General features: G+C 44.0%; 1 protein-coding gene across 1 annotated transcript in view; it reads right to left on the bottom strand.

Moving 5' to 3' along the window:
- The window catches only part of LOC144824186 (putative methyltransferase DDB_G0268948), an 876,195-nt gene that overhangs the window by 205,657 nt on the left and 644,063 nt on the right, over positions 1-26,475 (bottom strand). Inside the window, exon 7 of the mRNA XM_078683342.1 lies at positions 11,752-11,889. Coding sequence (XP_078539468.1) covers positions 11,752-11,889 — 138 coding nt within the window. The remainder of the gene's footprint in view (positions 1-11,751; positions 11,890-26,475) is intronic.

The raw sequence follows: 26,475 nt of genomic DNA, 5'->3' as shown, positions 1-26,475 counted from the left end.
ACTGGGTGTGAGTGTTTGATTGGTTCAGATGCTCCGTCCATCACCACCCCCTTTTGTACCGCTCTTGGCCTCCATAAGTGTGGCAGGGTATGCTCAGACGTGAGTCCCTTGCTCACTTTGCCACTGGATTCAAGCAAGCTGGGCTGAAGACGGCTGGAATGCCAGAAACCGGTCCTCGGAAGCTTGTTTCCGGTCCAGGGAAGGCAGGGCTTGGCAGTTCGGGCTGGACTGTTCCCATGAGGCACAGGGTCAGACTGATTTGCATATAGCCATGTCTGAACTGGGGTGGCAGAGTGTCACGAAGGCCGGAGTTCTCTCGCAGGGGCAGTCCTGTTGCTGTACCCAATCTCCACTCCACCAGTGGCTTCGCCTAGCAAGCAAAGACACTAGCAAAAGGGAAAAGGGGAAGTGGACAGAGAAGAGACAACTTGAGATCTTCTGACACCACTCTCAGACCACCGAACATAGGACTTATGCTGTCTGTACTATGTGGATACCTAATGCACAGATCGGGGAGAAAGCATAAACAACTACCCACCTCAAATACGGTTTACAGTACTCTCTAGTTTATAACTGAACTTGTCCTACCAGGAATTCTCAAGTTATTGCCTCTCTTCTATAGTGAAGTGGTAGTCTGCTGGATACTCTTTATCTGGAAGGACAGAACTCAATGTTACTGAATGTTCTATTGGTGCTGCTCTCTCCTACCCTCTGATGAAACGTTTTTTATCTGAGAATATCCAAGGCAGAGTCTTAATGGGGGTTCTGTAGTAGACCTCAGGCGCTTGAACCTTGACTGGACTTCTGATAGTTCATAAATCCAAAGGCGCGCAAAAAGGAACCAGGAAGGAAGAGAGGGGGAAGGGAAAGGTAAGGGAAAGCGTAATGAGGGGATAAAGAGTTTCAGTTTGCCGTTTCAAGGGGGAGGGATAGCCAAAGGACGACTCAGTCAATGAGGTAAGCTTACTATTTGTTTAGTCCTGACGCTCACCCTCGAACTTCTTCTTCCTCTAAAGCGTTGGGAACTTCTCGAATGGAATTGAGAAGTCAGACTGGAACAGTAGCAATTTTCTTGACGGAATTCTGCCACCACAGGAGTTCGCTAAGAAACCCTCGAACTTCTTACAAGTCTGAACCTAATTCTCTATGACTACTCGGAACCCAGAATTACTCTTCTAGAAGACCGCTAAATCCCTCAGGACTCCTGTCACGAATACTTGACACGGAGCGAGGAAAATCAGCGGCCGCCTCAAGCTATGAAGCAGTTGAAGTGCGCAGATACAAATCTGCGCGCGAGGCACATTAACTAGACCGGACGCTGCCTGCAGTTGTCTTTCGCGGCCACCACGGCGGCCATCTTAGGGAGGGACTCAGATTATGGTAATGAAACTATTTACAAGATAACAGCCCCTCTCTCCTAAGGACAAGGATACCACACATTCACCAACTGGGGTCTGGGAACGGTCTTCACCTTCATTGCTGGTTTATAAACAGAAGTGGCGGCAACTCGCAAGACCCTGACAGTACCCCCTCTCAAAGACCGATTTATCGGTCTTGGTTTGTTGGGATATCGGGTATGAAATCTTCTAATCAGTTGGGGAGCATGAATATTAGATACTGGTTCCCACGACCTTTCCTCGGGACCATACCCCTTCCAGTCCACCAAGTAGAACAACTTTCCTTTTCTGAACTTAGAGTCTAGAATATCCTGAACTTCATATTCAGTATGACCTGCAATCTGAAGAGGACCTGGCGGTTTGACAACCCTCAACTGTGGCTTAGTCTTTTTCAGAAGGGAGACATGGAAAACTGGATGAATACCCACTTTAGCAGGCAATTTCAATCTCACAGTAACTGGACCCAAAACCTTCTCTACCACATAAGGACCCACAAACCTAGGCTGGAATTTTCTATTCCCCTTCAGATGTAAATTTTTTGTAGATAACCACACCTGATCACCCACTCGATATTGTGGAGCTGGTTTTCTATGTTTATCTGCACTGTTTTTGTAAGACTGTTTAGCTCTGATCAAATTTGCCTCAGCTGACTTATGTAAGATAGCCATATCAGACACTAAAGTCCTAGCAGCAGGGACCTCTAAATCTTCTTGGGTGATGAAAGGATTAGGATGACGACCAGAGTTCAAATAAAAGGGGGAGTAGCCAGTGGACACACTCCTCGCATTATTACAAGCGAACTCCGCCATCCACAATCGATCTACCCACTCACCTCCTTGATCAATCAAGAACAAACGAAGGTACTGTTCCAGTTCTTGATTGATGCGCTCAGTCTGACCATCAGATTCCGGATGGTAACTAGTGGACAGTCTACTTTCCACTCCCAAACCTTTCAAGAAAGCCTGCCAAAACCGGGAAATGAACTTGGCCCCCCGATCTGAAATCACAATCTTGGGAACACCATGTAATTTTACTATGTTTTCGCTAAAGGCTTGCGCTAACTCAGGAGCTGTAGGAACCCCAGATAGAGCGACAAAATGACTCATTTTAGTGAATGTATCTACCATGACCAGTATAGTGTCTACCCCTCTACTAACAGGCAAATCTACAATTAAATCCATAGAGATAGTGTGCCACGGATGAGTAGGAGTGGGTAATGGCTGTAAGAGTCCTTGAGGGGCTTGTCTACTGGGCTTCCCCCTCGCACACAAAGTACATGACTGAACGTATTGCTTGACATGAGAGGACAACCCAGGCCACCAAAAGTAACGTTGCACCAAATCCAAGGTCTTGGAAATTCCTTTGTGACCTGCTAAAGGATGGTCATGACAACTCTGCAAGGCTTTTTGCTGCAAGGCACTAGTAGGGAGATATAACGCCTCCTTATAGTAAGGCAACTGTTGTCGCATTTGTCTCTCCTGATCACATTGAACCCACTCTTGGATCTCACTTGGCGATAAACTTTTCCGAACTTCTTCTTGAAAGTTGTCCAAGGAAAGCGTGCAGATGAACTTGGATTCTGGAATGATGGGCTGAATGTCCACAGAGTGCTCATTTTCCTCTGTGTTCAGACGCGATAAGGCATCCGCCTTACCATTCTTATTCCCTGGACGATAAGTAAGCACAAAGTCAAAATCCGCAAAATATAAGGACCATCGTAACTGGCGCGGGGTCAAGGTCTTAGCCGATTTCAAAAACTGCAGATTTTTATGATCTGTAAACACAGTGACAGTATGCTTGGCCCCCATCAGGTAGTGTCTCCAGTCTTCAAATGAATCCTTTATAGCTAGCAATTCTTTCTCGGCGATGGTGTAATTTAATTCCGTTGAATTCAGTTTCCTGGAGCGATAGGCCACCGGATGGAGTTGCCCAGTTTTCGGATGTCGTTGAGAGAGTACTCCTCCAATCGCTTGGTCAGATGCATCAGCTTCCACGTAAAAAGGTTCTGCCGGGTCCGCATGCAACAAAACAGGAGCTGATGTAAAGGTGCTCTTAAGCTTGCGAAAAGCTAGTCCTGCCTCGTGGACCATTCGAACTTTTCTCCCTTTCTCAGCAAGCGAGTGATAGGAGAAACCAGTTGAGAAAAACCCTGAATAAATCTCCGATGAAAATTGGCGAATCCCAGGAATCTCTGAATCTCTTTAACATTCCGTGGTTCGGGCCAGTTCTCAACTGCTTGTACCTTTCCAGGATCCATGGTTACTCCTTGCGGGGAAAGGACAAACCCCAGAAACTCCACCGTCTGAGTATGGAATACACATTTCTCCAATTTCACAAACAAGTGATGTTTCTGTAATCGTTCCAGTACCATTCTGACGTGGCGTGGATGATCTTGTACTTCCTTGGAATAAATTAAAATGTCATCTAGATAAATGATTGCCACCTTGTCAATTAGATCGCCCATGATGTCATTAATAAAATGCTGAAATACCGCAGGAGCATTGCAGAGACCAAAGGGCATAACACAGTATTCAAAAAGCCCAAACTTGGTCCGGAAGGCTGTCTTCCATTCTTGGCCTTCTTTCATTCGAACAAGGTGATAGGCTCCTCGTAAATCCAATTTAGTAAAAATCTGAGCCTCCTTGATTTGGTCTAATAGTACTGAGATCAAAGGCAAAGGATAGCGGTTCTTGATGGTAATTTGGTTCAACGCTCGATAGTCTATACACGTACGTAAGCTTCCTTCTTGCTTCTTAGGGATGAAGAAAAGCGGAGAGGATACGGGCGACTGAGATGGCCTAATGAATCCATTGGCGAAGTAGCGGTCCAGATACTCCTTCAAATGGGTGTTTTCCGCTTCCGTTAAGGCATAAATTCGACTGCAAGGTAATACAGCCCCAGGTACAAGGTCTATGGTGCAGTCATATGGACGATGTGGAGGTAATAGATCCGCCTCTTGCTCACTAAAAACTGTGGCATACTCCTGATATTCAGGAGGAATTTTTTCAGACGTGATCGCACAAACTGACTGTCCTCCATAGGAAAGTAACGAGGCTTGCGATGGTGACTTTATTCCTTCTTTTTCTCCAAAGCAATGTTCAAGACAAAAGCTAGAATTCATACTCACAGTTCGGTTCTCCCAATCAATAGCTGGATTATGGGTGGTCAACCAGGGTAACCCAAGAATTAATTGGAACTGCGGTGCATCGATCAGATTAAATTGCAGAATCTCCCAATGCCCATCCGCCTGAATCAATTCTAATTCTTCTGTATGGCTAGTGATGGGTCCGGATGACAAATTGGTACCATCCACTGCACAAACTGGTTCTGATCTTTCTTTTAGAATGGCTCGAATTCCCATACGCTGAGCGTACTTAATGTCGCAGAAATTTCCTGTGGCGCCAGAGTCGAGCATGATGGCCACTCCAAGGATCTGGTGTTCTCGAAACTTCAGTGTCATGTGAAGAATGACATGAGGAATTTTCGACTGCAAGGTGTTATGGATAGAATGAGGATCTGGAGACGTCTTTACCTCTGAGACCATCAGTGCGGCTCCATTTACTGATGGTTCCCCCCGTTTCCCTGCAGGGGAGTCTTAGGGCGTTTTGAACATTCCTTGACAAAGTGTCCCGGACTTCCACAATACAAACACAGTTTCTTTTGACGCCTCTGCTCCTTTTCTTCTTTACTCAACGGCCCGCGAACAGCTACAATTTGCATGGGTTCAGGATCATTACCTCCGCTGACACCCTTCTCAATCTTGGCTCGATCAAAACGAGGGAAATTTACTCTCCAGTCCTTGCGCTTCTCTCCCTTTCGTTCTGATTGACGAAAATCTAATTCTAACACCAAATCTACCAGAGCAGATAGTTCGGTAGGTCGATTCGGAACTTGTGCTAGAACATCTTTAATTTCATCTCGTAGGCCCCGATAAAATAAGGCTGCTCGTTTCTCTTCGGGCCAGTGAGTTTCCAGAATTAACTTGTTAAACTGCGTCAAATAAGTAATGAGATCTTTAGATCCTTGCTTTAGTTCTAACAACTCGTTGTCTGTGGCCTGAGAAATCCTTCTCCTATCAAAAATACGTAAAAACTCAGTCTTAAATTTGTCAAAGTCACAAAGGATAGGATCATCCTCACTAACCAAAGGCATTGCCCAATTTGCTGCATCTCCACTTAAATAGGATAGAATGAAGGCCACCCTGGATTGCGCGTCTGGAAATAATGTGGGACGGCACATAAAATGGAGGGAACATTGGGTCAAAAAAAGTTGGGCCTTTTGGGGATCCCCTAAAAACCTCTCTGGAGCAGCTAATGGAATCAATGGCGATACTGAATGAATCAATTGTGCTACTGACTTAGGATCTGGGACGGTTGTACTAGTACTAGGCCTGGGAGCGCTAAGGACTGGATTTCCTAAAACCAAACCTTCTACCTTCTGGGCCAACAGCTTAGTCTCCTGACGAGAGGCTACCAATTCTACCTTTAAACTCTGATTCTCCTCCCGTACTGCACCTATCTCTCTTTGAATACCCCCTAGAATCTCTCATAACTCCTTTAAATCCAACCCTTCCGCCATACTGCCCAGGCGAGATAAATACTTGGGCACTTCAATCTGTCACGAAGGCCGGAGTTCTCTCGCAGGGGCAGTCCTGTTGCTGTACCCAATCTCCACTCCACCAGTGGCTTCGCCTAGCAAGCAAAGACACTAGCAAAAGGGAAAAGGGGAAGTGGACAGAGAAGAGACAACTTGAGATCTTCTGACACCACTCTCAGACCACCGAGCATAGGACTTATGCTGTCTGTACTATGTGGATACCTAATGCACAGATCGGGGAGAAAGCATAAACAACTACCCACCTCAAATACGGTTTACAGTACTCTCTAGTTTATAACTGAACTTGTCCTACCAGGAATTCTCAAGTTATTGCCTCTCTTCTATAGTGAAGTGGTAGTCTGCTGGATACTCTTTATCTGGAAGGACAGAACTCAACGTTACTGAATGTTCTATTGGTGCTGCTCTCTCCTACCCTCTGATGAAACGTTTTTTACCTGAGAATATCCAAGGCAGAGTCTTAATGGGGGTTCTGTAGTAGACCTCAGGCGCTTGAACCTTGACTGGACTTTTGATAGTTCATAAATCCAAAGGCGCGCAAAAAGGAACCAGGAAGGAAGAGAGGGGGAAGGGAAAGGTAAGGGAAAGCGCAATGAGGGGATAAAGAGTTTCAGTTTGCCGTTTCAATGGGGAGGGATAGCCAAAGGACGACTCAGTCAATGAGGTAAGCTTACTATTTGTTTAGTCCTGACGCTCACCCTCGAACTTCTTCTTCCTCTGAAGCGCTGGGAACTTCTCAAATGGAATTGAGAAGTCAGACTGGAACAGTAGCAATTTTCTTGACGGAATTCTGCCACCACAGGAGTTCGCTAAGAAACCCTCGAACTTCTTACAAGTCTGAACCTAATTCTCTATGACTACTCGGAACCCAGAATTACTCTTCTAGAAGACCGCTAAATCCCTCAGGACTCCTGTCACGAATACTTGACACGGAGCGAGGAAAATCAGCGGCCGCCTCAAGCTATGAAGCAGTTGAAGTGCGCAGATACAAATCTGCGCGCGAGGCACATTAACTAGACCGGACACTGCCTGCAGTTGTCTTTCGCGGCCACCACGGCGGCCATCTTAGGGAGCGACTCAGATTATGGTAATGAAACTATTTACAAGATAACAGCCCCTCTCTCCTAAGGACAAGGATACCACACATTCACCAACTGGGGTCTGGGAACGGTCTTCACCTTCATTGCTGGTTTATAAACAGAAGTGGCGGCAACTCGCAAGACCCTGACACAGAGTGGGCTTAAGAACGGTGATGGATCAATCCCATATCTTTTGACTGGGTGTGAGTGTTTGATTGGTTCAGATGCTCCGTCCATCACCACCCCCGTTTGGACCGCTTTTGGCCACCATAAGTGTGGCAGGGTATGCTCAGACGTGAGTCCCTTGCTCACTTTGCCACTGGATTCAAGCAAGCCGGGCTGTAGACGGCTGAAATGCCAGAAACCGGTCCTCGGAAGATCGTTTCCGGTCCAGGGAAGGCATGGCTTGGCAGTTCGGGCTGGACTGTTCCCATGAGGCTCAGGGTCAGACTGATTTGCATATAGCCATGTCTGAACTGGGGTGGCAGAGTGGGCTAAAGAACGGTGATGGATCAAACCCAGATCTTTTGACTGGGTGTGAGTGTTTGATTGGTTCAGATGCTCCGTCCATCACCACCCCCTTTTGTACCGCTTTTGGCCGCCATAAGTGTGGCAGGGTATGCTCAGACGTGAGTCCCTTGCTCACTTTGCCACTGGATTCAAGCAAGCCGGGCTGAAGACGGCTGGAATGCCAGAAACCGGTCCTCGGAAGCTTGTTTCTGGTCCAGGGAAGGCAGGGCTTGGCAGTTCGGGCTGGATTGTTCCCATGAGGCACAGGGTCAGACTGATTTGCATATAGCCATGTCTGAACTGGGGTGGCAGAGTGGGCTAAAGAACGATGATGGATCAAACCCAGATCTTTTGACTGGGTGTGAGTGTTTGATTGGTTCAGATGCTCCGTCCATCACCACCCCCTTTTGTACCGCTTTTGGCCGCCATAAGTGTGGCAGAGTATGCTCAGACGTGAGTCCCTTGCTCACTTTGCCACTGGATTCAAGCAAGCCGGGCTGAAGACGGCTGGAATGCCAGAAACCGGTCCTCGGAAGCTTGTTTCCGGTCCAGGGAAGGCAGGGCTTGGCAGTTCGGGCTGGACTGTTCCCATGAGGCACAGGGTCAGACTGATTTGCATATAGCCATGTCTGAACTGGGGTGGCAGAGTGGGCTTAAGAACGGTGATGGATCAAACCCAGATCTTTTGACTGGGTGTGAGTGTTTGATTGGTTCAAATGCTCCGTCCATCACCACCCCCTTTTGCACCGCTTTTGGCCGCCATAAGTGTGGCAGGGTATGCTCAGTCGTGAGTCCCTTGCTCACTTTGCCACTGGATTCAAGCAAGCCGGGCTGAAGATGGCTGGAATGCCAGAAACCGGTCCTCGGAATCTTGTTTCCGGTCCAAGGAAGGCATGGCTTGGCAGTTTGGGCTGCACTGTTCCCATGAGGCACAGGGTCAGACTGATTTGCATATAGCCATGTCTGAACTGGGGTGGCAGAGTGGGCTAAAGAACGGTGATGGATCAAACCCAGATCTTTTGACTGGGTGTGAGTGTTTGATTGGTTCAGATGCTCCGTCCATCACCACCCCCTTTTGTACCGCTTTTGGCCGCCATAAGTGTGGCAGGGTATGCTCAGACGTGAGTCCCTTGATCACTTTGCCACTGGATTCAAGCAAGCCGGGCTGAAGACGGCTGGAATGCCAGAAACCGGTCCTCGGAAGCTTGTTTCCGGTCCAGGGAAGGCATGGCTTGGCAGTTCGGGCTGGACTGTTCCCATGAGGCACAGGGTCAGACTGATTTGCATGTAGCCATGTCTGAACTGGGGTGGCAGAGTGGGCTAAAGAACGGTGATGGATCAAACCCAGATCTTTTGACTGGGTGTGAGTGTTTGATTGGTTCAGATGCTCCGTCCATCACCACCCCCTTTTGTACCGCTTTTGGCCGCCATAAGTGTGGCAGGGCATGCTCTGACGTGAGTCCCTTGCTCACTTTGCCACTGGATTCAAGCAAGCCGGGCTGAAGACGGCTGGAATGTCAGAAACCGGTCCTCGGAAGCTTGTTTCCGGTTCAGGGAAGGCATGGCTTGGCAGTTCGGGCTGGACTGTTCCCATGAGGCACAGGGTCAGACTGATTTGCATATAGCCATGTCTGAACTGGGGTGGCAGAGTGGGCTAAAGAACGGTGATGGATCAAACCCAGATCTTTTGACTGGGTGTGAATGTTTCATTAGTTCAGATGCTCCGTCCATCACCACCCCCTTTTGTACCGCTTTTGGCCGCCATAAGTGTGGCAGGGTATGCTCAGACGTGAGTCCCTTGCTCACTTTGCCACTGGATTCAAGCAAGCCGGGCTGAAGACGCCTGGAATGCCAGAAACCGGTCCTCGGAAGCTTGTTTCGGGTCCAGGGTAGGCATGGCTTGGCAGTTCGGGCTGGACTGTTCCCATGAGGCACAGGGTCAGACTGATTTGCATATAGCCATGTCTGAACTGGGGTGGTAGAGTGGGCTAAAGAACGGTGATGGATCAAACCCAGATCTTTTGACTGGGTGTGAGTGTTTGATTGGTTCAGATGCTCCGTCCTTCACCACCCCCTTTTGTACCGCTTTTGGCCGCCATAAGTGTGGCAGGGTATGCTCAGACGTGAGTCCCTAGCTCACTTTGCCACTGGATTCAAGCAAGCCGGGCTGAAGACGGCTGGAATGCCAGAAACCGGTCCTCGGAAGCTTGTTTCCGGTCCAGGGAAGGCATGGCTTGGCAGTTCGGGCTGGACTGTTCCCATGAGGCACAGTGTCAGACTGATTTGCATATAGCCATGTCTGAACTGGGGTGGCAGAGTGGGCTAAAGAACGGTGATGGATCAAACCCAGATCTTTTGACTGGGTGTGAGTGTTTGATTGGTTCAGATGCTCCGTCCATCACCACCACCTTTTGTACCGCTTGTGTACGAAGACAGCAACCTTTTTTCACTTTTATGGTTTCGCTACGGTGTGGCCTCTGATAATCCGACATTGCTGTAGGTGGACATTAGTCCATCTAGCGCTCTCCCCCAGTTTTACACTGTGACAGTGTGTCGCTCTCTATCGGCTTTATCACTGGAAGCCACGGTGGAAAATGAGGACCAAAAAAAAAAAGTGGATATTTTCCATGATCTAGTGGTGGCAGAACTAGAAACCATGGAAAACACAAAACACACCCAACGAAGAGAAAATCTATCGCAAAGCGAACGTCAAGCCTTGAAGTCATTACAAAACTACAACCTGATTGAAATAAAGCCAGCAGATAAGGGCGGTAACACTGTTGTCTCAGACAAACAGGATTACATTAATGAAGCACTTCGCTAATTGAACAATACAGAGAACTACCAGGTGCTGACTCATAATCCAATCTATGATCTCACCATCGATCTATGTGAAAAAACAGACACTGGCTTACAAAGCTTTGTAAGCGCGAAACGCGTCGCAAGGTTTATGATTGAATAAACCCCTTTTCTTTGGTACACTACCCCTGACACTTGTGGTGGATTGCTGAGTGCTCTTTGGAACGCCGTTCTGTTTCGTGATATTTATTCCGGCTGCTCCGCCGGACACGAGCCACCTCTTCAAAGTGTTTGGACTGCTGGTAGGAGCAACCTTGTGAAAATATATATATATATATATATATTATATTAAAACATATTAAATTATATACATGAAAATTATTAGTTTAATAATATTTTTTAATTATATATATATATAAATAAAAATATTTATTAATATGTCTGAATTTTTTTCCAAAGAATTCTTAAATTCTTAAATTACATGTAATTTTGATTATAGTTCTGTTACTTTTAAATATATTTACTGTTTATTATTTATGTATTTATATATATATAAAAAACGATATTCTGTCAGTGAACCCCAGCACTGGCCTGCTGGACCACTCCGACCACTATGTGACTACGGCCCTGATATAGAAAAAAGTTTCTCATATTTGTCAACAGACTTGGTCCAGGTGGAAGACTCCCAAATTTTAAAGCCAAAATTATCTTTCAATTAGTTTTCACCCACTTGAAACTGCCCGCATTTCAATCCATCTTTTTGGGTAAAATAACTCTCCTCCGTGCTTAAATTTACTACAAAAAAAGTGCCAGGACCTTCGCCAGGAGGCTACTTCAGCTTGCACCACCCATTTCCCCTACCAGCGCTGCCAATGACAGTACCAACACAACTACTAACCTCACACTCCTACATGTGTAACATTTTACAGTATTCCAGGGCCTAAAAGCTATAAAAAAGGCTTGAGTGGCAGGTATTATTCATTTTTAATGTATATTGAATTCATATTCAACTGTTGTGTTATGTCAAAATTACATAGACAACATCACCAAGTGGCAGACTGTTGGCAATTAAGTGCCAGTGCCGGGCACAGGAAACCACTGGCTCAATTTAAGCACTGCCCCCACCCCAATAATTCTTCTAAAAGCTCCCTCTTTCTGCTTTCCAACTCTTGGCTTGTATGATTGTTGTACATGCAAAATAGTACTTTATTATCAAAAGTTGACATGATTGCTGTCAAATGGATTCATCATCTCTTCCGCTTTAAGAGCACCATGTAATTATTATGCATTTGGGAAAACATATGACTGGCTGAATATTCATCATCTGATTTTGAAGGATGCAGTATTTTTACCTTCCTTGGAGCTTTTGAAGGAATTCCTGTGCTGCCTCTGGGTCCGCCAAGTAGTAGCTTTGGTACAAGCAAAGCGATTCCACGAACCCCTTCAATGCAGCAATGGATATCTGGCGCTTGTGATATATGTCAGTAACTCTGTAAGGAGAATACAGATTACATTTTGTTATGTTTGATTTTTGACCCAGGTTTCAACATTTGTTTTTGCTTTTGAAGGCTGTGGTTACTGAAACCTGGAGACACCATGATGCTGGAGACTAGGGTATAGCTTCATTAAACTAGTGCAAGTGTGTAATGTTTCAGAGAGTATTGTAACCAAAAAAGCAAAATCTGAAAAAACGTGCTCATAAGAAAAGGGGCCCGATTATGACGGCAGTGGTACCACCACCGTTTGGCCATCGGTTGTGGCCTCACCTCCACGGCCCATGCAGGACCGCCCACCACATTAGGATGTAAGGCAGGCGGAGAGACCGTCCGCCAGGCATCCAACAGGCTCAAGGAGCCCATCGGTTGTTCTGCAACCCCTACAATGGTGGCAGTGCCTGCTAAGGCACCGCTGTAAAAATTACAATGTTACTTTCTTCCGGACCTGTTTATGCTGGTGAACACTCCATGAGAAGGCTGCCGAAAGTGACTTTGGGGGCCACTAGCCGTCATCCCTCCCCCCCTGGACCTCCACCATGGGCCCTAGGGGGCACATATGGTGCTCTCCCTAAACATCCCAGCTCCATGTGGCAGGCAGCGTATGGTGCCTGCCACATAGAACAGGATAGTTCCCAAACATGCCTCGTAGCATTAAGGCTTGTGCTGCAGCCGTTTTTCCGGCCACAGTTACAAGCCTAAATGCTACGAGGCATATTTCCGACCTCCTCCACGGCCGTCGGATTGTAATCTGTCTGGCGAGACTGCCAACTCCCTGTTAGCTGGTCGTGTTCCCAACAGGATGGCGGTTGGACGTCCGTCTGTCCACCATCATAATCGGGCCCGTGGTTTCCAGGCAGCTATGTGATTCATGATGTTCGATATATTTACACCAGGTGGCCTATTCACAAAGATCACATTATAAAGATTAACAGAGTCAAACATGTTCTGTCACCTCATTTAGGGCCCGATGTAGGAGCCCTAATACCGGTCGGAAACGGCGGAATTCGGCCGTTTCCGACCGGTATTACGGTTTTCTTATGTAGGGGGCTACATAAGTACAGATTCGGTAATTTTACCGATTCTGTACATTTACCGATTCGGTAAAATACCGAATCGGTAAATGTACAGAATCGGTAAATAGAGATGTAGGTGGCACTCTGAAGAGTGCCACAGGCCTTCAAGAGTCGGTATTTTACCACCCAATCCAATTGGGTGGTAGAATACCGAATCCAGGTGTGCATGCACATCTGTGCATGCACACCTGTGCCATGTGACACACAGACATGCCCTTAGGGCATGTCTGTGTGCCACATGGCACACAAGCCTGTAATTGGGGTGCTAGAGGGTGTCAAAGTGACACCCCCTGCACCCTTGCAAGAATAGGTATTCCACATTGATTCCTATGGGCTTCAAGGGCCAGATGTAGGTCGGTCGGTAACGGCCGAAAATCGGTATTTTCGGCCGTTACCGACCGGTATTTCAGAAATGGTATGTAGGGGCATTATTTTACTGAATCGGTATTTTTACCGATTCGGTAAATCTGAGATGTAGGTGGGACTCCTCTGAGTCCCACAAGCCTTACCGAATCGGTATTTTACCATCAAATCCAATTTGATGGTAAAATACCGATTCCGGTGTGCATGCACATGTGTGCATGCACACCTATGCCATATGACAGGCAGACCTGCCCTTAGGGCATGTATGCCTGCCACATGGCACCCGAGCCTGTTTTAGGGGTGCCAGAGGGTGTCAAAGTGACACCCCCTGCACCCTTGTGAAAGTCGGTATTTACCGATTCGGTAAATACCAAATCGGTAATGCCCATTCATTCCTATGGGCTTCAAAGCCCATAGGAATGAATGGGCATTACCGATTCGGTATTTACCGAATCGGTAAATACCGAATTCTTCAGAATCGGTATTCCAGCACATCTGGAATACCTACATATCCACCCCTTAGATTTACCGATTTTTAATTACCGAATCGGTAAAAATCGGTAATTAAAAATCGGTAAATCTATTTTACCTACATCTGGGCCTTAGGCCCATAGGAATCAATGGGGGATACCGAATCGGTATTTACAGAATCGGTAAATACCGAATCTTACAGATTCGGAATTTTCCGAATCAGAATTACCTACATTTCCCCCCCTCTAATTTACCACTTCTTAAATACCGAATCGGTATGATTCGGTATTTTAGAAGTGGTAAATTAGATTTACCTACATCGGGCCCTAAGAGGGCTGGGACCTGCCAGGTTTAGCAAGGCGGGCCTTATACACAGTTCAATATGAAAAAAGAATTTCTGCACATTCACTGTGGTGTAAACAAATGTATAATCTTTCCATTAAATTAGGGCACATGAAAAATAAACGTCGCATTGCTATGGCACGTAAACCCCAAACCACTACTGAACAATGGCAACATGCTGCAAGCTACATCTGAACTGTAGAAAGTTCATCTTGAGCAACATAATAACAAAAGTGGAAATAAACTATTATGTCTTCAGCTTGACTATGTGCAGGGGAGTTTGTGTGGCGAGGATGCGTGAAAGGGGGGAAACATTAGGAACCCACACTTCGACATATCATCGGAAATTCGAATTAAAAAACAATTGCACTATGACAGTCTACATATGTAAATCCTAACGTTAAATTGCAATTTACTCATTGTTAACAATCCACATAAAATAAATCCATAAAAAAACTCTCACACTGGCAGCTATTAAAATCTATGGAGCACTGGCACCTTGCATATCTTCTGCATGTTAGGTACGGCCGGTTTGTAACGGCCACACTAACATGACTGAATATAAACATAATTTAAACATAAGCAAATTCTTGGAAAACTAAAGATGATTTAAACAAAGGCTAAATCATATCTGGACATACATTTTTTTTAAACGATAACCAAGTAGAAACATAAAAATTACCAGTAAAAGAACGAGAATGAAACCTAAGTGTAAGCAGGAATTAAACTAAACCTCAATATAAACAATCATGAAACGCACATAACAATAAACTAACCAGGAACTCTGAATAAACTAAAAGTGAAAATACACACACTAATAATAAATTAAGCAAACCCATAATAAAATCAACTGAATAGCTTTTTTTTCATTTCAAAAAGATTTATTATTTTAAGGAGCACATAAGGAAATAAGGTACAAACAATAGTGATACCAGTAAGATCAGAGAGCTACAATCAATATATGAGGACCAGAAAACAAGTAACTCTAATTATAATTAAATGTACTAGGTCTACTAAATTCAGATAAAAAAAAAACAATTAAAGGATAGAAATTAAAATGCAGCAGACATATTGAACAATGGTACTACTATCAGATCATATTTGTGGGGAAAAAAGGGGTAGGAGAAGAGAAGATATAGAAAATAGAGAAAAGAGAAAAAGAGAAAAAGATGAAAAAGAAAAGGAAGGAGAAAGGAGAGAGAAGTAATAGAAAAAGGAAGAAGAAAAGAAGAGCGAGAAGAAGAAAATGGACTTCCGTAGACCCTTCCTACAAAGGAAAAACACAAATTAATCAGACATATCAAAGGGGTATTGCGCAACCAGCCCCTGCGAGGCTGAATCCATATATGAGTCTAAAGCATACCAAACACCCGCAGATATGGAAGGAGTGAGATGAGCCTGATCAACAGAAGTATGTGCACTTCGTAGAAAGGAAACCCACGCCCACCAAGTATGATAAGAAATCGAAGAAAAAGACTTCCATTCCATGAGAATAACCTTCACAGCAATAGTCAGCAATAGGTCCATCAACTGTAACTCCATGGAATCCAAAGGAAGAGGGACCGGGGAAGCTAACGGACCTAAAATAACTAATGGGAAAGAGAGTTGGAATTGAATACCAAAAATAAGCATAAGGTGTTTGTGGATGAGGTCCCAAAAGGGTTGGAGGAGGGAACAACCCAAAAACATATGTTGGAAATCACCAGGTAGCAACCCACAACTCCAACACAAGTCATCTGTTTTAAGATTCAGCGAGTGCAAACGAACAGGAGTCCAATGAAGGAGATTGATAGAGAAGAATTTAGATTGCATTAGTGAAGGGGCAATTTTATTACGTAGAGAAAGCTTACCAAGAAGCTGTAAAGTGTCGGAAGAAATATGATCAGTGAGAGCATGATCAAAATTACGCAGCCATTTACGTTGAGCAACAGTTGAGTCAGGCAATATAGAAGATGACAAGAATTTATAAATTTTGGAGGCCACATGACCAGACCGCACCCACAGTTGTAAGAGGGTAACTGTGGGGGAGGAAGGATGTAGGCGCAGCTTAGCAAGAGCCACCTTAATTTTAAGGAAGGTATAAAAGTCCAAATTAGATAACGAAAATTGGCTCGCTAAGGAGGAAAAAGGTAATGGTTGATCGTGACCATCATAAAGCTGTTTAACAAGTGAAATACCTTTACCAGCCCAATAAGCCAACAAAGAAGGATCGACATTAACCTTGATTCTAGAATTTCGCCAAATAGACGACCATCGAGATTTATGAAGTGGAACCGCCACTTTCTTATCAATCTTCCGGACCGCCGCAATAGTATCTAGAATAATGGATCGGGAGAAAAGGATAGAAAGGGTATTCGTAGTTAGAAAAGAAGCAGTCGGCAAAGGAGAGGCCAGATATTGTTCAATTAACAGCCAAGAGGGAACATGAACAGAGGGAGAAGAGAACCATAAGACGCCCTGAGACGCCAAAAAGGCAATCTGGTATTTTTCCCAGTTAGGAAGATTACAACCCCCCATATCACAGGGTTGACGTAAAAATTTATAGGCAATCCGAGCACTTTTGCCATTCCATAAGAATTTGGATGTAAGATCATCGATTTCATGAAAGAAGGATGCAGAAAGATTAACCGGGAGCATAGAGGAGACAAAATTGATGATAGGGGTAATCATCATTTTAAGCGTTTGCAGACGACCCCACCAAGAAATGTGCTTCGGAGACCAGGTGTCCAAAAGATATCGCACTTTAAGAATGGTTTGAGATTCATTGTAAGAGGTGGTAGCAGAAAGGGAAAAACAGAAATAAATACCCAAATATTTTAACTGTTTAGATTGCCATTTGAAGCCCGCAGATCCCATATGATGAGAGAAACAGTACGCATTTAGAGGGAACATCTCAGTTTTATCCCTATTTAGGGTGTAACACCTTGGAAAAGCGAGAAATCGTATCAGAAATAGCAGGAATGGCTAAGGTAATGTCGTCAGAAAAAATAAGAACATCATCTGCGTAAGCAGCTGTTTTGATACAGTGAGGACCAAAAGAAAAACCCTTAATATCAGGGTGGAGGTCAATCATCCTGAGAAGAGGATCAATGGATAGCAAGAATAAAAGGGGGGATAGAGGACAGCCCTGCCTAGTACCTTGTCGAAGATGAAAAAAGGATGGAGTAGCACCATTAACTCGTATATTAGCTCTAGGTGAAGAGTAAAGAGACATAACCATTTGAATGAAGGAGTCTCCAAGATTATGAGCACATAACACAGCACGCAGGAAAGGCCAAGAAACCTTATCAAAGGCCTTTTCAGCATCAAGTGCCAAAGCCGCGGCCGGAAGCTGGGAGCGTTTAGCTGCTCCAAGAATATGACAGAACGTTCAAATATTGTCACGCGCCAGGCGACCCTTTACAAACCCTGTTTGCGAAGGATGGATCAGATGAGGAATAAAGGATTCTAGACGCTTAGCTAAGATCTTCGCAAAGATCTTAGCTTCCATATTGAGCAGGGAAATAGGTCGGAAATTTTTGGGGTCAGAATGATCTTTCCCTTCTTTTGGAATCACTACAATGGTAGCATCAGCAGAAGAACCAGATACAGAACCATCCTTAATGAAAGCATCAAAAACAGACTTCAATTTGGGGACAAGTACCGGAAGAAAGGTTTTGTAAAATAGAATAGGGTATCCATCCGGACCTGGTGCTTTTCCAGAACGAGTATCTTTAATAGCAGCGGTTATTTCATCAAGGGTAATTGGACCATTCAAAGAGGAACTGTCTTCCACAGATACTGATTTTATGGGGATTGTTTGTAGAAATTCTTGACATTGCTCAAAAGAGGCCTGATTAGAAGGAGTGTATAAGTTATTATAAAAGTCACGGAATACTTCCAGAATCTCCTCAGTCTGGAATTTCTTAGAACCCGAGTGGTCATTAATAGAAGAAATCCGGGAAGAGATACGCAAAGATTCTTGAAATTTTAGTGTGGCCGCAAGAGCCTTGCCCGCTCGATTTTTTAATAAGAGCGCTTTAGATTTTTGAGCTTGAAGTCCAATATGAGCTCTTTCAGTGACAATAGAATTGTATTTATATTTCAATTGTTTAATGGACTAAAAACAGGATTTATCTTTGGAATGACGAAAAAGAGATTCTTGTGTTTTAATGTCACTAGCCAAATCCGTTAGTTCTTTCTTAATCACAGCATTCCTCCTTGCCATACATTTAATGACGTGACCACGAAACATACATTTAAAGGAATCCCAGAGCACCACCGGGGAATCTACAGAGCCCTCATTTTCAAGAAAAAAAGTCTGAATGTCCTCAGAAAACTCAGAAACCTGGGAATCATCATACAGAATTTCCGTATTCAGTCTCCATGAACGAGATCTCGCCATGGGAGCAAAGGACAACAGCGTGAAAGAAATTGCGGCATGGTCGGAAATCAAAATGGGATGAATAAGAGGAGAAGAGGAGGATTGAAGAAGGGAGGAGTGTACCAAAAGATAATCAATACGCGAAAAAGTAGAATGAGGGGAGGAGAAAAAGGAAAAATCACTACCAGAGGGATTAAAAAGACGCCATACATCTTGAAGATGAAGAAGAGAACACATATTAGTCATTTGTTTATGCGCTTTCGGAGGGCGGAAATGAAAGGCTGAACTCCTATCAAGAAGTGGATCCATTGGCAAATTAAAATCTCCACCAACAATAAGATTACCAGAATGAGGAGTGTCATGCAATTTTTTGGTCACCATTTTCCAAAACAGCGGATCATCTTTATTAGGGGCATAAATATTCATGACATAGAGATCAACATTACCATCAGACATCTTAGACAATAGCCAACGACCCTCTGTGTCCTGTTCGGAAGAAATAATAGACAAGCCAGATTTTTTAGAAAGCAACGTAATAACCCCATTCCTTTTACCACATGCATCTGAACAGGCAACATCCGAAACCCACTCCTTCTTCAGGAATAGGGCCTCCCTACTCGAGACCTTTGTTTCCTGTAAAAGTACAAGATCTGACGCGAGAGATTTGCAGTAGTTCAAAATTTTTGACCTCTTTACTGGGTGATTTAAACCCTTAACATTAAGGGATAATACATTTAAACCAGGCATGATCCATGTAGGAGAACAAAAGGAAGAGACATAGATGGTAATATAGGACGAAACACAGTAGTGACAAACCCCCAAACATCACACAAAAACATTGAAAAGAGGAAGGTCAATGAAGAAGTCCAAGGAGCAAGAAAAGCGAAGAAATAGCAAGAAAAGGAGAGAAGAAAGGGGAGAAGAGCAAAGAAGGGAGGTCTGAAAAAGACCAAATTCATACTCGGGGGAACGTGAAAAGGGGGATCAAGGAACCGTTATGAGGAGAAGACAATGCAGTGTAATCAGCCCCAATAAAAAGACATTTCTTGAAACAGATATCAAATGTAAAAATATCTGGAAGAAGCATTAATAATAGCAACATCATCTAAAAGCATAAACTTGAAAAGTGTAAGCGAGAGTAAATATAAATACAGTAGATATCTGTTGAGAGAAAGCATGTAAAACGAACTCTAAGTAAAAAAAAACATTCAATCATCAGTAATAATAGATACTCTAAAACAGGAATACAGTGAATAGGAAAATAAAAATGCATAATAATCTATAGAACAGCATTTCCTAGAGTACAGAAGTCCGGTAGCATGCAATAGATAATCAGGAAACACCTAGAAACAAAGAATAAATGGAAACATAACCGTATGAAAGTAAGGCATCATTTAAGACTAGCATCTAATAACAAGGGGTAGGGTTATACATCAAGGAGAAAATAAAGTGCTATATAGGGAAAGAGCATGACCTAATCAACAGAAACAGTGAAGAACCATCAAACAGCGTAATCTATAAATCTATGGAACAATTAGAAAAGGGAGTGAATCAACTAGAAAAGAGATAAATCCTAAAGAGAAGCATTCTAAATATAGCCTAAATACAGCTTAGGAGTACAACTATGTAAATGCAGTCAGTGTAAAAGAGAAGAAACACTTCTACAAATAAGGCAAAATCTTGGAATTGAAACGTAGACATGCTAACATGGTAAAAAAGTAAACAAACAAAGAAATATTACCAGTGGATTAAAAACAACAGTCAAACTACCAGTAACCGAAAGAAAGAAGAAAAAGAAAACAGAAATGTATAAGGAATTTAAGAAAAACAGACAGAAAAAGGAAACCCACGGAGAAGAAGAGTACAAACATGAAAAGGAAGAGAAAAAATCGCAAACTGGAGACAAGGAGAAAAGACGAGACAGGTCGCGTGCAGAGAAAGATGCAGTCAAAGGGAAAAACCACAGAAAGAAGAAGGAAATAAAAGACGAAGAAAACAAGAACAGAAAAAACCTATAATAGAATCAGATAGGCAGATCCACAAACAACACAGGAAAAGAAAAGCAGGAATAGGGACGGCATGATAAAGCAATAAAAGTCATCTGGTAGGAAAGAAAACAATACATAGGAATACACACAACCTGAAACAACTATTCAATATAAGGAGAAGGAAAAAACATCAGACAGAAAAAGTAATAGGTAAGAGAGATCAAAAACTCCATTGGTAGAGCAAAAAACAAACACCACCAATATACCAACAACCAGGGAAGATAAAACCACCGCAAAAAATCATAAGAGAAAATTAAGTCAATCTATCTGAAAAAGAAGAGAGAACAGAGGAGACATAAGTCTACACTTCAAGTGCCCGAAGCACCAGGATCCATCGTAGTCGCCCATTGGATCTCCATCTGTATTTCCATCTGATTGTCCAAGAAGGAAGCGAGGTCTGCCGGTTCGTCGAAAATTCTGGAACGACCCTTGAAGGTAATGCGAAATTTCGATGGACCAGAGAAGGAAAAGGGAATGTTCATCTCAGAAAGACGTTTTCGAAGATTGAGGAAACCCTTCCTTCTTATGAGTGTGTCTCTGGCGAAGTCCTGAGAAATTGAAATTCGATGGCCCTCCCAGGATATAGATTTAACCTTCCGCATGTGAGCAAGAATTTGCTCCGTATGTTGATGACGCAGTGGCTTAAAAATAATCGCTCTTGGCTGTGTTGCAGATTGAGAGCGAAAAGTGGGGACACGATGGGCCCTTTCTATTTCAAAGTCTCTTTGGAATGAGATTTGTAGAGTAGAAGGAATCCATTGATATAACAAATTAATCATAGAAGAAGATGATTTCTCTGCATCTTCCGGCAAACCAAAAATGCGCAGATTGGATCTACGATTACGCTCCTCCTGCTCAGTGAGATCCTTTCGCAATCCGCCATTGAGCGCTCTAAGTGGATGAGAGACCTGGATTGTTTCTGCATGTTATCCTCTGCACCACTGATACGTGTCTCCGTGGCTGAAACACGAATAGAGAGGGCCTTAAAGTCATTTCTAATAGCAGACACCTCCACTTGCAATAAATCCGTGTTAGTCTTTGTTGACTGCGCAATATCATGAACCTCATTAAGGCGCGTTAATATAGTGTCAAGAGTAGAATTGGTATCTGACTGAGAAGACTCAGGCGTAGGAGACAATGACTTAAGCCTTTTAAGAGAGGCACCAGCATCTTTCGAGTCTTTAGTCGTTGAGAAACGACCCATAGTTGCAGCCATGAAGCAACTGCAACAAAGAAAAATAGACAACCACTTGAGGAAGAAGAGAGGCCAAAAAGAGCGTATTTCACACCAAAAATCAAGAAATAAGGTGTCTTGAACGCAGATAAAGCCAAATAATCTAAAAAGGCGGTCTTATATGTAATGTGGTCGCAGGAATGACAAAAAAGAGCCTTGTAAATATCAAAAGGTCAAAGCAGAGTCACATAACGTAAGCAAAATGCAGCACTAATTTCAGAGTGCTGCACTGAGGTAGCCAAAGCGTCAGCAACAAAACAGCCAGCCAAGCAGCGCCAAAAGAAGAAAAAAAGAAGGAGAAAAAAGCAAAAAGTTACCAGATGTAGTCACTGGAGGTTAATTGACCCAGATATCCTGCCGAACAGGCAAGAATGTATCCAGTGCGACAAGTCTGAGGAGAAAAGCCGCTCTCCGTCACAGGCGGGTAAGTTGGCGGCCGCCCGTCAAGGAAACGAGCGTCACTTCAGCCTGACAGGAATGAACTCAGCCGTAGTTGAAAATCGTCGAAAAAGAAGTCAAACTGCTCCCAGCATGTTCCGCTGTCCAGGAGCGCTGTCCCGCTGAAGAGGGGCACTCGGAATGCGGATAAAAGCCTCCAATGGACCTCAATCGCCCTGGAGCTCAAGCACGACACGCCATGCTGAAGCGGCGCGCAAGCCACGCCCCCAAATCAAGTGAATAGCTTTAAATAAATATCAAGGAACAAATGAACAATCAGTCAAAAATCTGGAATTCTACTGGTTAGGTGTTTCTTGGTGTGATTTGCATAGTTACAGGTGTTTTTGGGCATTGATCAAAGCCCCTCCGTTGTACTCTATGTACCTGTATAGAGTTACCCATGTAAATCTATACAAGTTGTAGATTTTCATGATTAGTCCTGCTGCTTAACACTTACTCATGTGCACTGTTTGCAATATAGACAATCAAGCGGAGTACGTGGACAGAAATGTGCATTATCATATCAAACATCTTTTTTGTTCACCATGAAAATCATTTACTTGTAGGGTGAATTCCTTACTTCTAGACCATCATGAAATATGGAGTGCTTTTGTATTTTCAAAAGCAATTTACACACTTATAGATATTGGAATCAGCACTAGGGGCCTTATTACGATGTCGGGTGGACTTACCATTCGGTCTCGACACTGACCGAACTCCGGTCGGTGGTCCCAACACCGCTATTACAATCCGATCGCACTTGGGAGCTGACTATAATGCATTAGGAAACGGCTCCGAACATTGGTCGGAGCCGATATACAACCTTTACCACGCATTTTTTACCACGCAATACCATTACAACGCAGGCATTACAACGCAAACCATTACAACGCATTGCGCTGGGGGGCCCTCTAGGATAGGGAATAAGTTTAATTTTCTATCCGACACCTTCCCTAGTGTCCACGGGGACTGGAGTTGGAATAGAAAATTATACTTACCACTATCCAGCACCTCTAAGCGCTATGCGTTGTAAAGGTTTGCGATGTAAAAACCGCGTTGTAAAGGTATGCGTGGTAAAAGTATGCGTTGTAACGTCATACATCCGTCGGAGCCGTTTCCTAATGCATCATAATCAGCTGGTCGGATTCCTTTCCAACCGACCCATTAGGATGGAGTCAGTCGGAAAGGAATCCGACCCGTCATTTTGACTGGCTTCCAACGGGCTCGGAGAGCCCGCCACTAGTTGGAATGAGTTAGGTAATCCCAAGGTGGCTCTTTCTGAGAGACTAAAATGCCAGATTCCGACAGCCTTTTTGTGCAAGCCTTTCCAACACAGAAAGGCTGTCGGAAGTCGACTTTGGGGGCCCAAGCAGGGCCCCCATGGGTGCAAGGCCTCGAGTTGGGGGCCGAGCCCCTGTTGATTCTTGCACCCAGTGGCAGGTACCTTGAGGTGCCTGCCATGGGGTGCATGGATGAACAGCCAAAGTACCTGCCACGGGCTGCAGGGATGAACTGCACCTCGCCGTTTTACAATGAAAGAATAGGAGTGCGACAAACAGTGTTCGGTGGCATCCTAATTGGGCGGTCGGGACCGCCAACAGGCGGTCAATTGATCCCTGTACTGAGACGGCATCTGGTGGACTTAAGTCCGCCTAACATCGTAATTAGGCCCATGGTGCATTTGCATACTCCAATTTCTCTATGGGAGCTTGAGCTGCAGCAGTAAACCCGCTATAGAACAAACTTCCATAGAGAAAGGGGAGTTTCTGTTAATCCCAGCACTGTGTGACTCACGGTGCAGGGATTAACAGGGGGCACCATAGGTGCTGCCTCGGCCCCCAACTTGAAGCTGCAGGAAGATGAGAGCCCTGCTAGGGGCCCCCAAAGTCGCTTTCTGACAGGCTTTCAATATCGGAAAGCCTGACATGGAAAGTCTGTCGGAAACAAACATCGTAATCCCGATGGTGGAAAAGTCACCCTGCAGTCGTAGGCTTTCCGAGTCACATCATATTGAGGCCCTAAGTGTCAGTGTGACAGGAAAGGGAGAAAAATATTTGGAGGTTTTGCAAACACCCACAGAGTTACAATTCTGTGGTTGTTCATTATTTCCCCCGCAGCCTCACCAGGTAAAATTTGATTTTGTTAGCCACTTGGCAGACACCAATGTTTATCAATTTAAGTTTATTGCTTTACAAGGTGTTAATATTGATAAAAATGATGCCAATGCTTATAAGGTAAGAACAAAATCACATCTCAATTATCAAATTCACCCGTCATAAACTCTCCTTGAACCCCGACTCAGAAATACATGTCCAGGCAGGCTCTGAGACCTAGGCCTTGGGTTACTGATTGACAGATTACAGGTAGGGTGGCACATATGCATGAATGCATGAAAAGGAAACTCAGGTCAATCCTCAGATAAGCAGAGCAACACCACAATGGTCCAGGGAGATTAGCCGCAATAAAGCACCCATGGCCGGAGGGGTGCATGCGTTCCCAAAAACACCATAAAGTCAGATGCCACATAAAGGTAGGAACACTTAGCCAATCAGGATGCAGTACACACAGTACATGCAGTGATCACGCACCCTTCATGCAGGAGATCTGGACATGTTACCCACTGGCTCCCACAAGGTCGGGCCCACCTGCACTTCAATCTTATGTTTTAGTTTGAAAGGGTTTTCTCAGTGATACCGGTTCCTTAACACTGTTGATATTGAAAGAAGTGAGAGGTGTTGTACACTTGGACCGCTGGGCGTGACAGAGATGGTACACTTTACCCCTAGGTGTGGCACAAGGTTCGACTAGAACGTTAGGGAAAGATTTAGATCTCCAGCTTGTGTTTGGCCAAGAGGGGCTGTGGTTCTTCGAGTTATACCTTTTCTCCTAAAAATATTTTCATTTTATTTGGCCCTGAGCTGATATTGACAGAATATTGGGCTCGCTTAATCTTATGTACCGTGCAGGGGTTTCCCTGGTCACAGTATAGCATGCACCAGGAGCAGGCGTAGGTATTTTCGACAAAGTCATAATTTTTTGTCTGTCAGTTTATTCTCATAAGTATTAAAATGTAAGTACAGTATATTTGATGCTGTGGTGCTGGTAATTAATGCCACTGTCTGTTAAAGACTCTGCTGTAGAAATAGCAAAAAGGCTTTGTCCCTTTCTGTCTAAGCATGGATGACACTGTGCTGATCCTATGCTTAAACACTTTGATAGAAAAGCAGAAATTTGAGGTGAGCAAAGTTAGTGTTGCTGATGTTGTAGGGTGCTCTATACAGGAGCTGCTCTCCACCTAAACTGGGGGCTCCCATGTGTCTGGACAAAGCTAAACCTCTCTGAACAGATATAATGATAGTAAAACACATGTCAGGGCTTGCTTTTATTAATTTTAGGTTGGTTTCTTTGGTATTTTACCCATTCCAAGCTGTAATACTATGCGTGGAGTGACAAAAGGCTTTGAACATTTTACAGCTCGGCCTGGATGGCACTGTGCTAATCCTCTGGTTAAAGACTTTGCTGTAGAAATGGCAAAATCCTTTGCCCATTTCTACCTAGGCATGGCTGACACATTGCTAATCCTATGCTTAAACACTTAGTTATAAAAGCTGACATTTGAGGTGAGCTAATTTAGAGTGTTGATGGTATTTTAGGGTACACTATACAGGAGCTGCTCTCCACCTAAACTTGGGAACTAGCCAGATATTTCTGCTTCTTTTTTGCATAATGTATGTGTCACTCTATGCCTGAAAGGGTATTGTTTTGATATATATTAAATGGAGAATTTCCAAATGCAGTTGTGCATAAGCAGGGACACAAACTCGATAAATAGCTGGTGCCAGATTTTTTATTTGCAGTGCATTAAAACAGTGTTTTCTCTGACGCGTTTCGGACACAAGACAGTGTCCTTGATCACATGACTAACAGGTATCAGGAACGAATTTAAAGGGAAAATTGTGCTTAAAAATGACATAACCAGCACTGGAAACATAGAAAATAGACTATGTACATATGTATCGTCTACACAGAGCATGATGATTTCTTAATTAACCATGATTACAAAACATTATTTCTATGTACAAATACAATATCCTGGCACACATATCATGATGCATTGTAATATGTAATCTACTCGCTCCTGTTCTATTACTACCTCGCTTTTGCCTATATTCTCGTGTATTATCATAATGTAAAGGTCTATCCTATCAGTAAAACTTATTTGGTACTTGGCCAAAGCAATGAAAAGTG

The sequence above is a fragment of the Lissotriton helveticus genome, chromosome 3_1 (genome assembly GCF_964261635.1).
Source record: "Lissotriton helveticus chromosome 3_1, aLisHel1.1, whole genome shotgun sequence".
Taxonomy (NCBI): Eukaryota; Metazoa; Chordata; class Amphibia; order Caudata; family Salamandridae; genus Lissotriton; species Lissotriton helveticus.
Note: the sequence above shows the minus strand (reverse complement) of the source record. Positions and strands in the feature narration are given on the sequence as shown.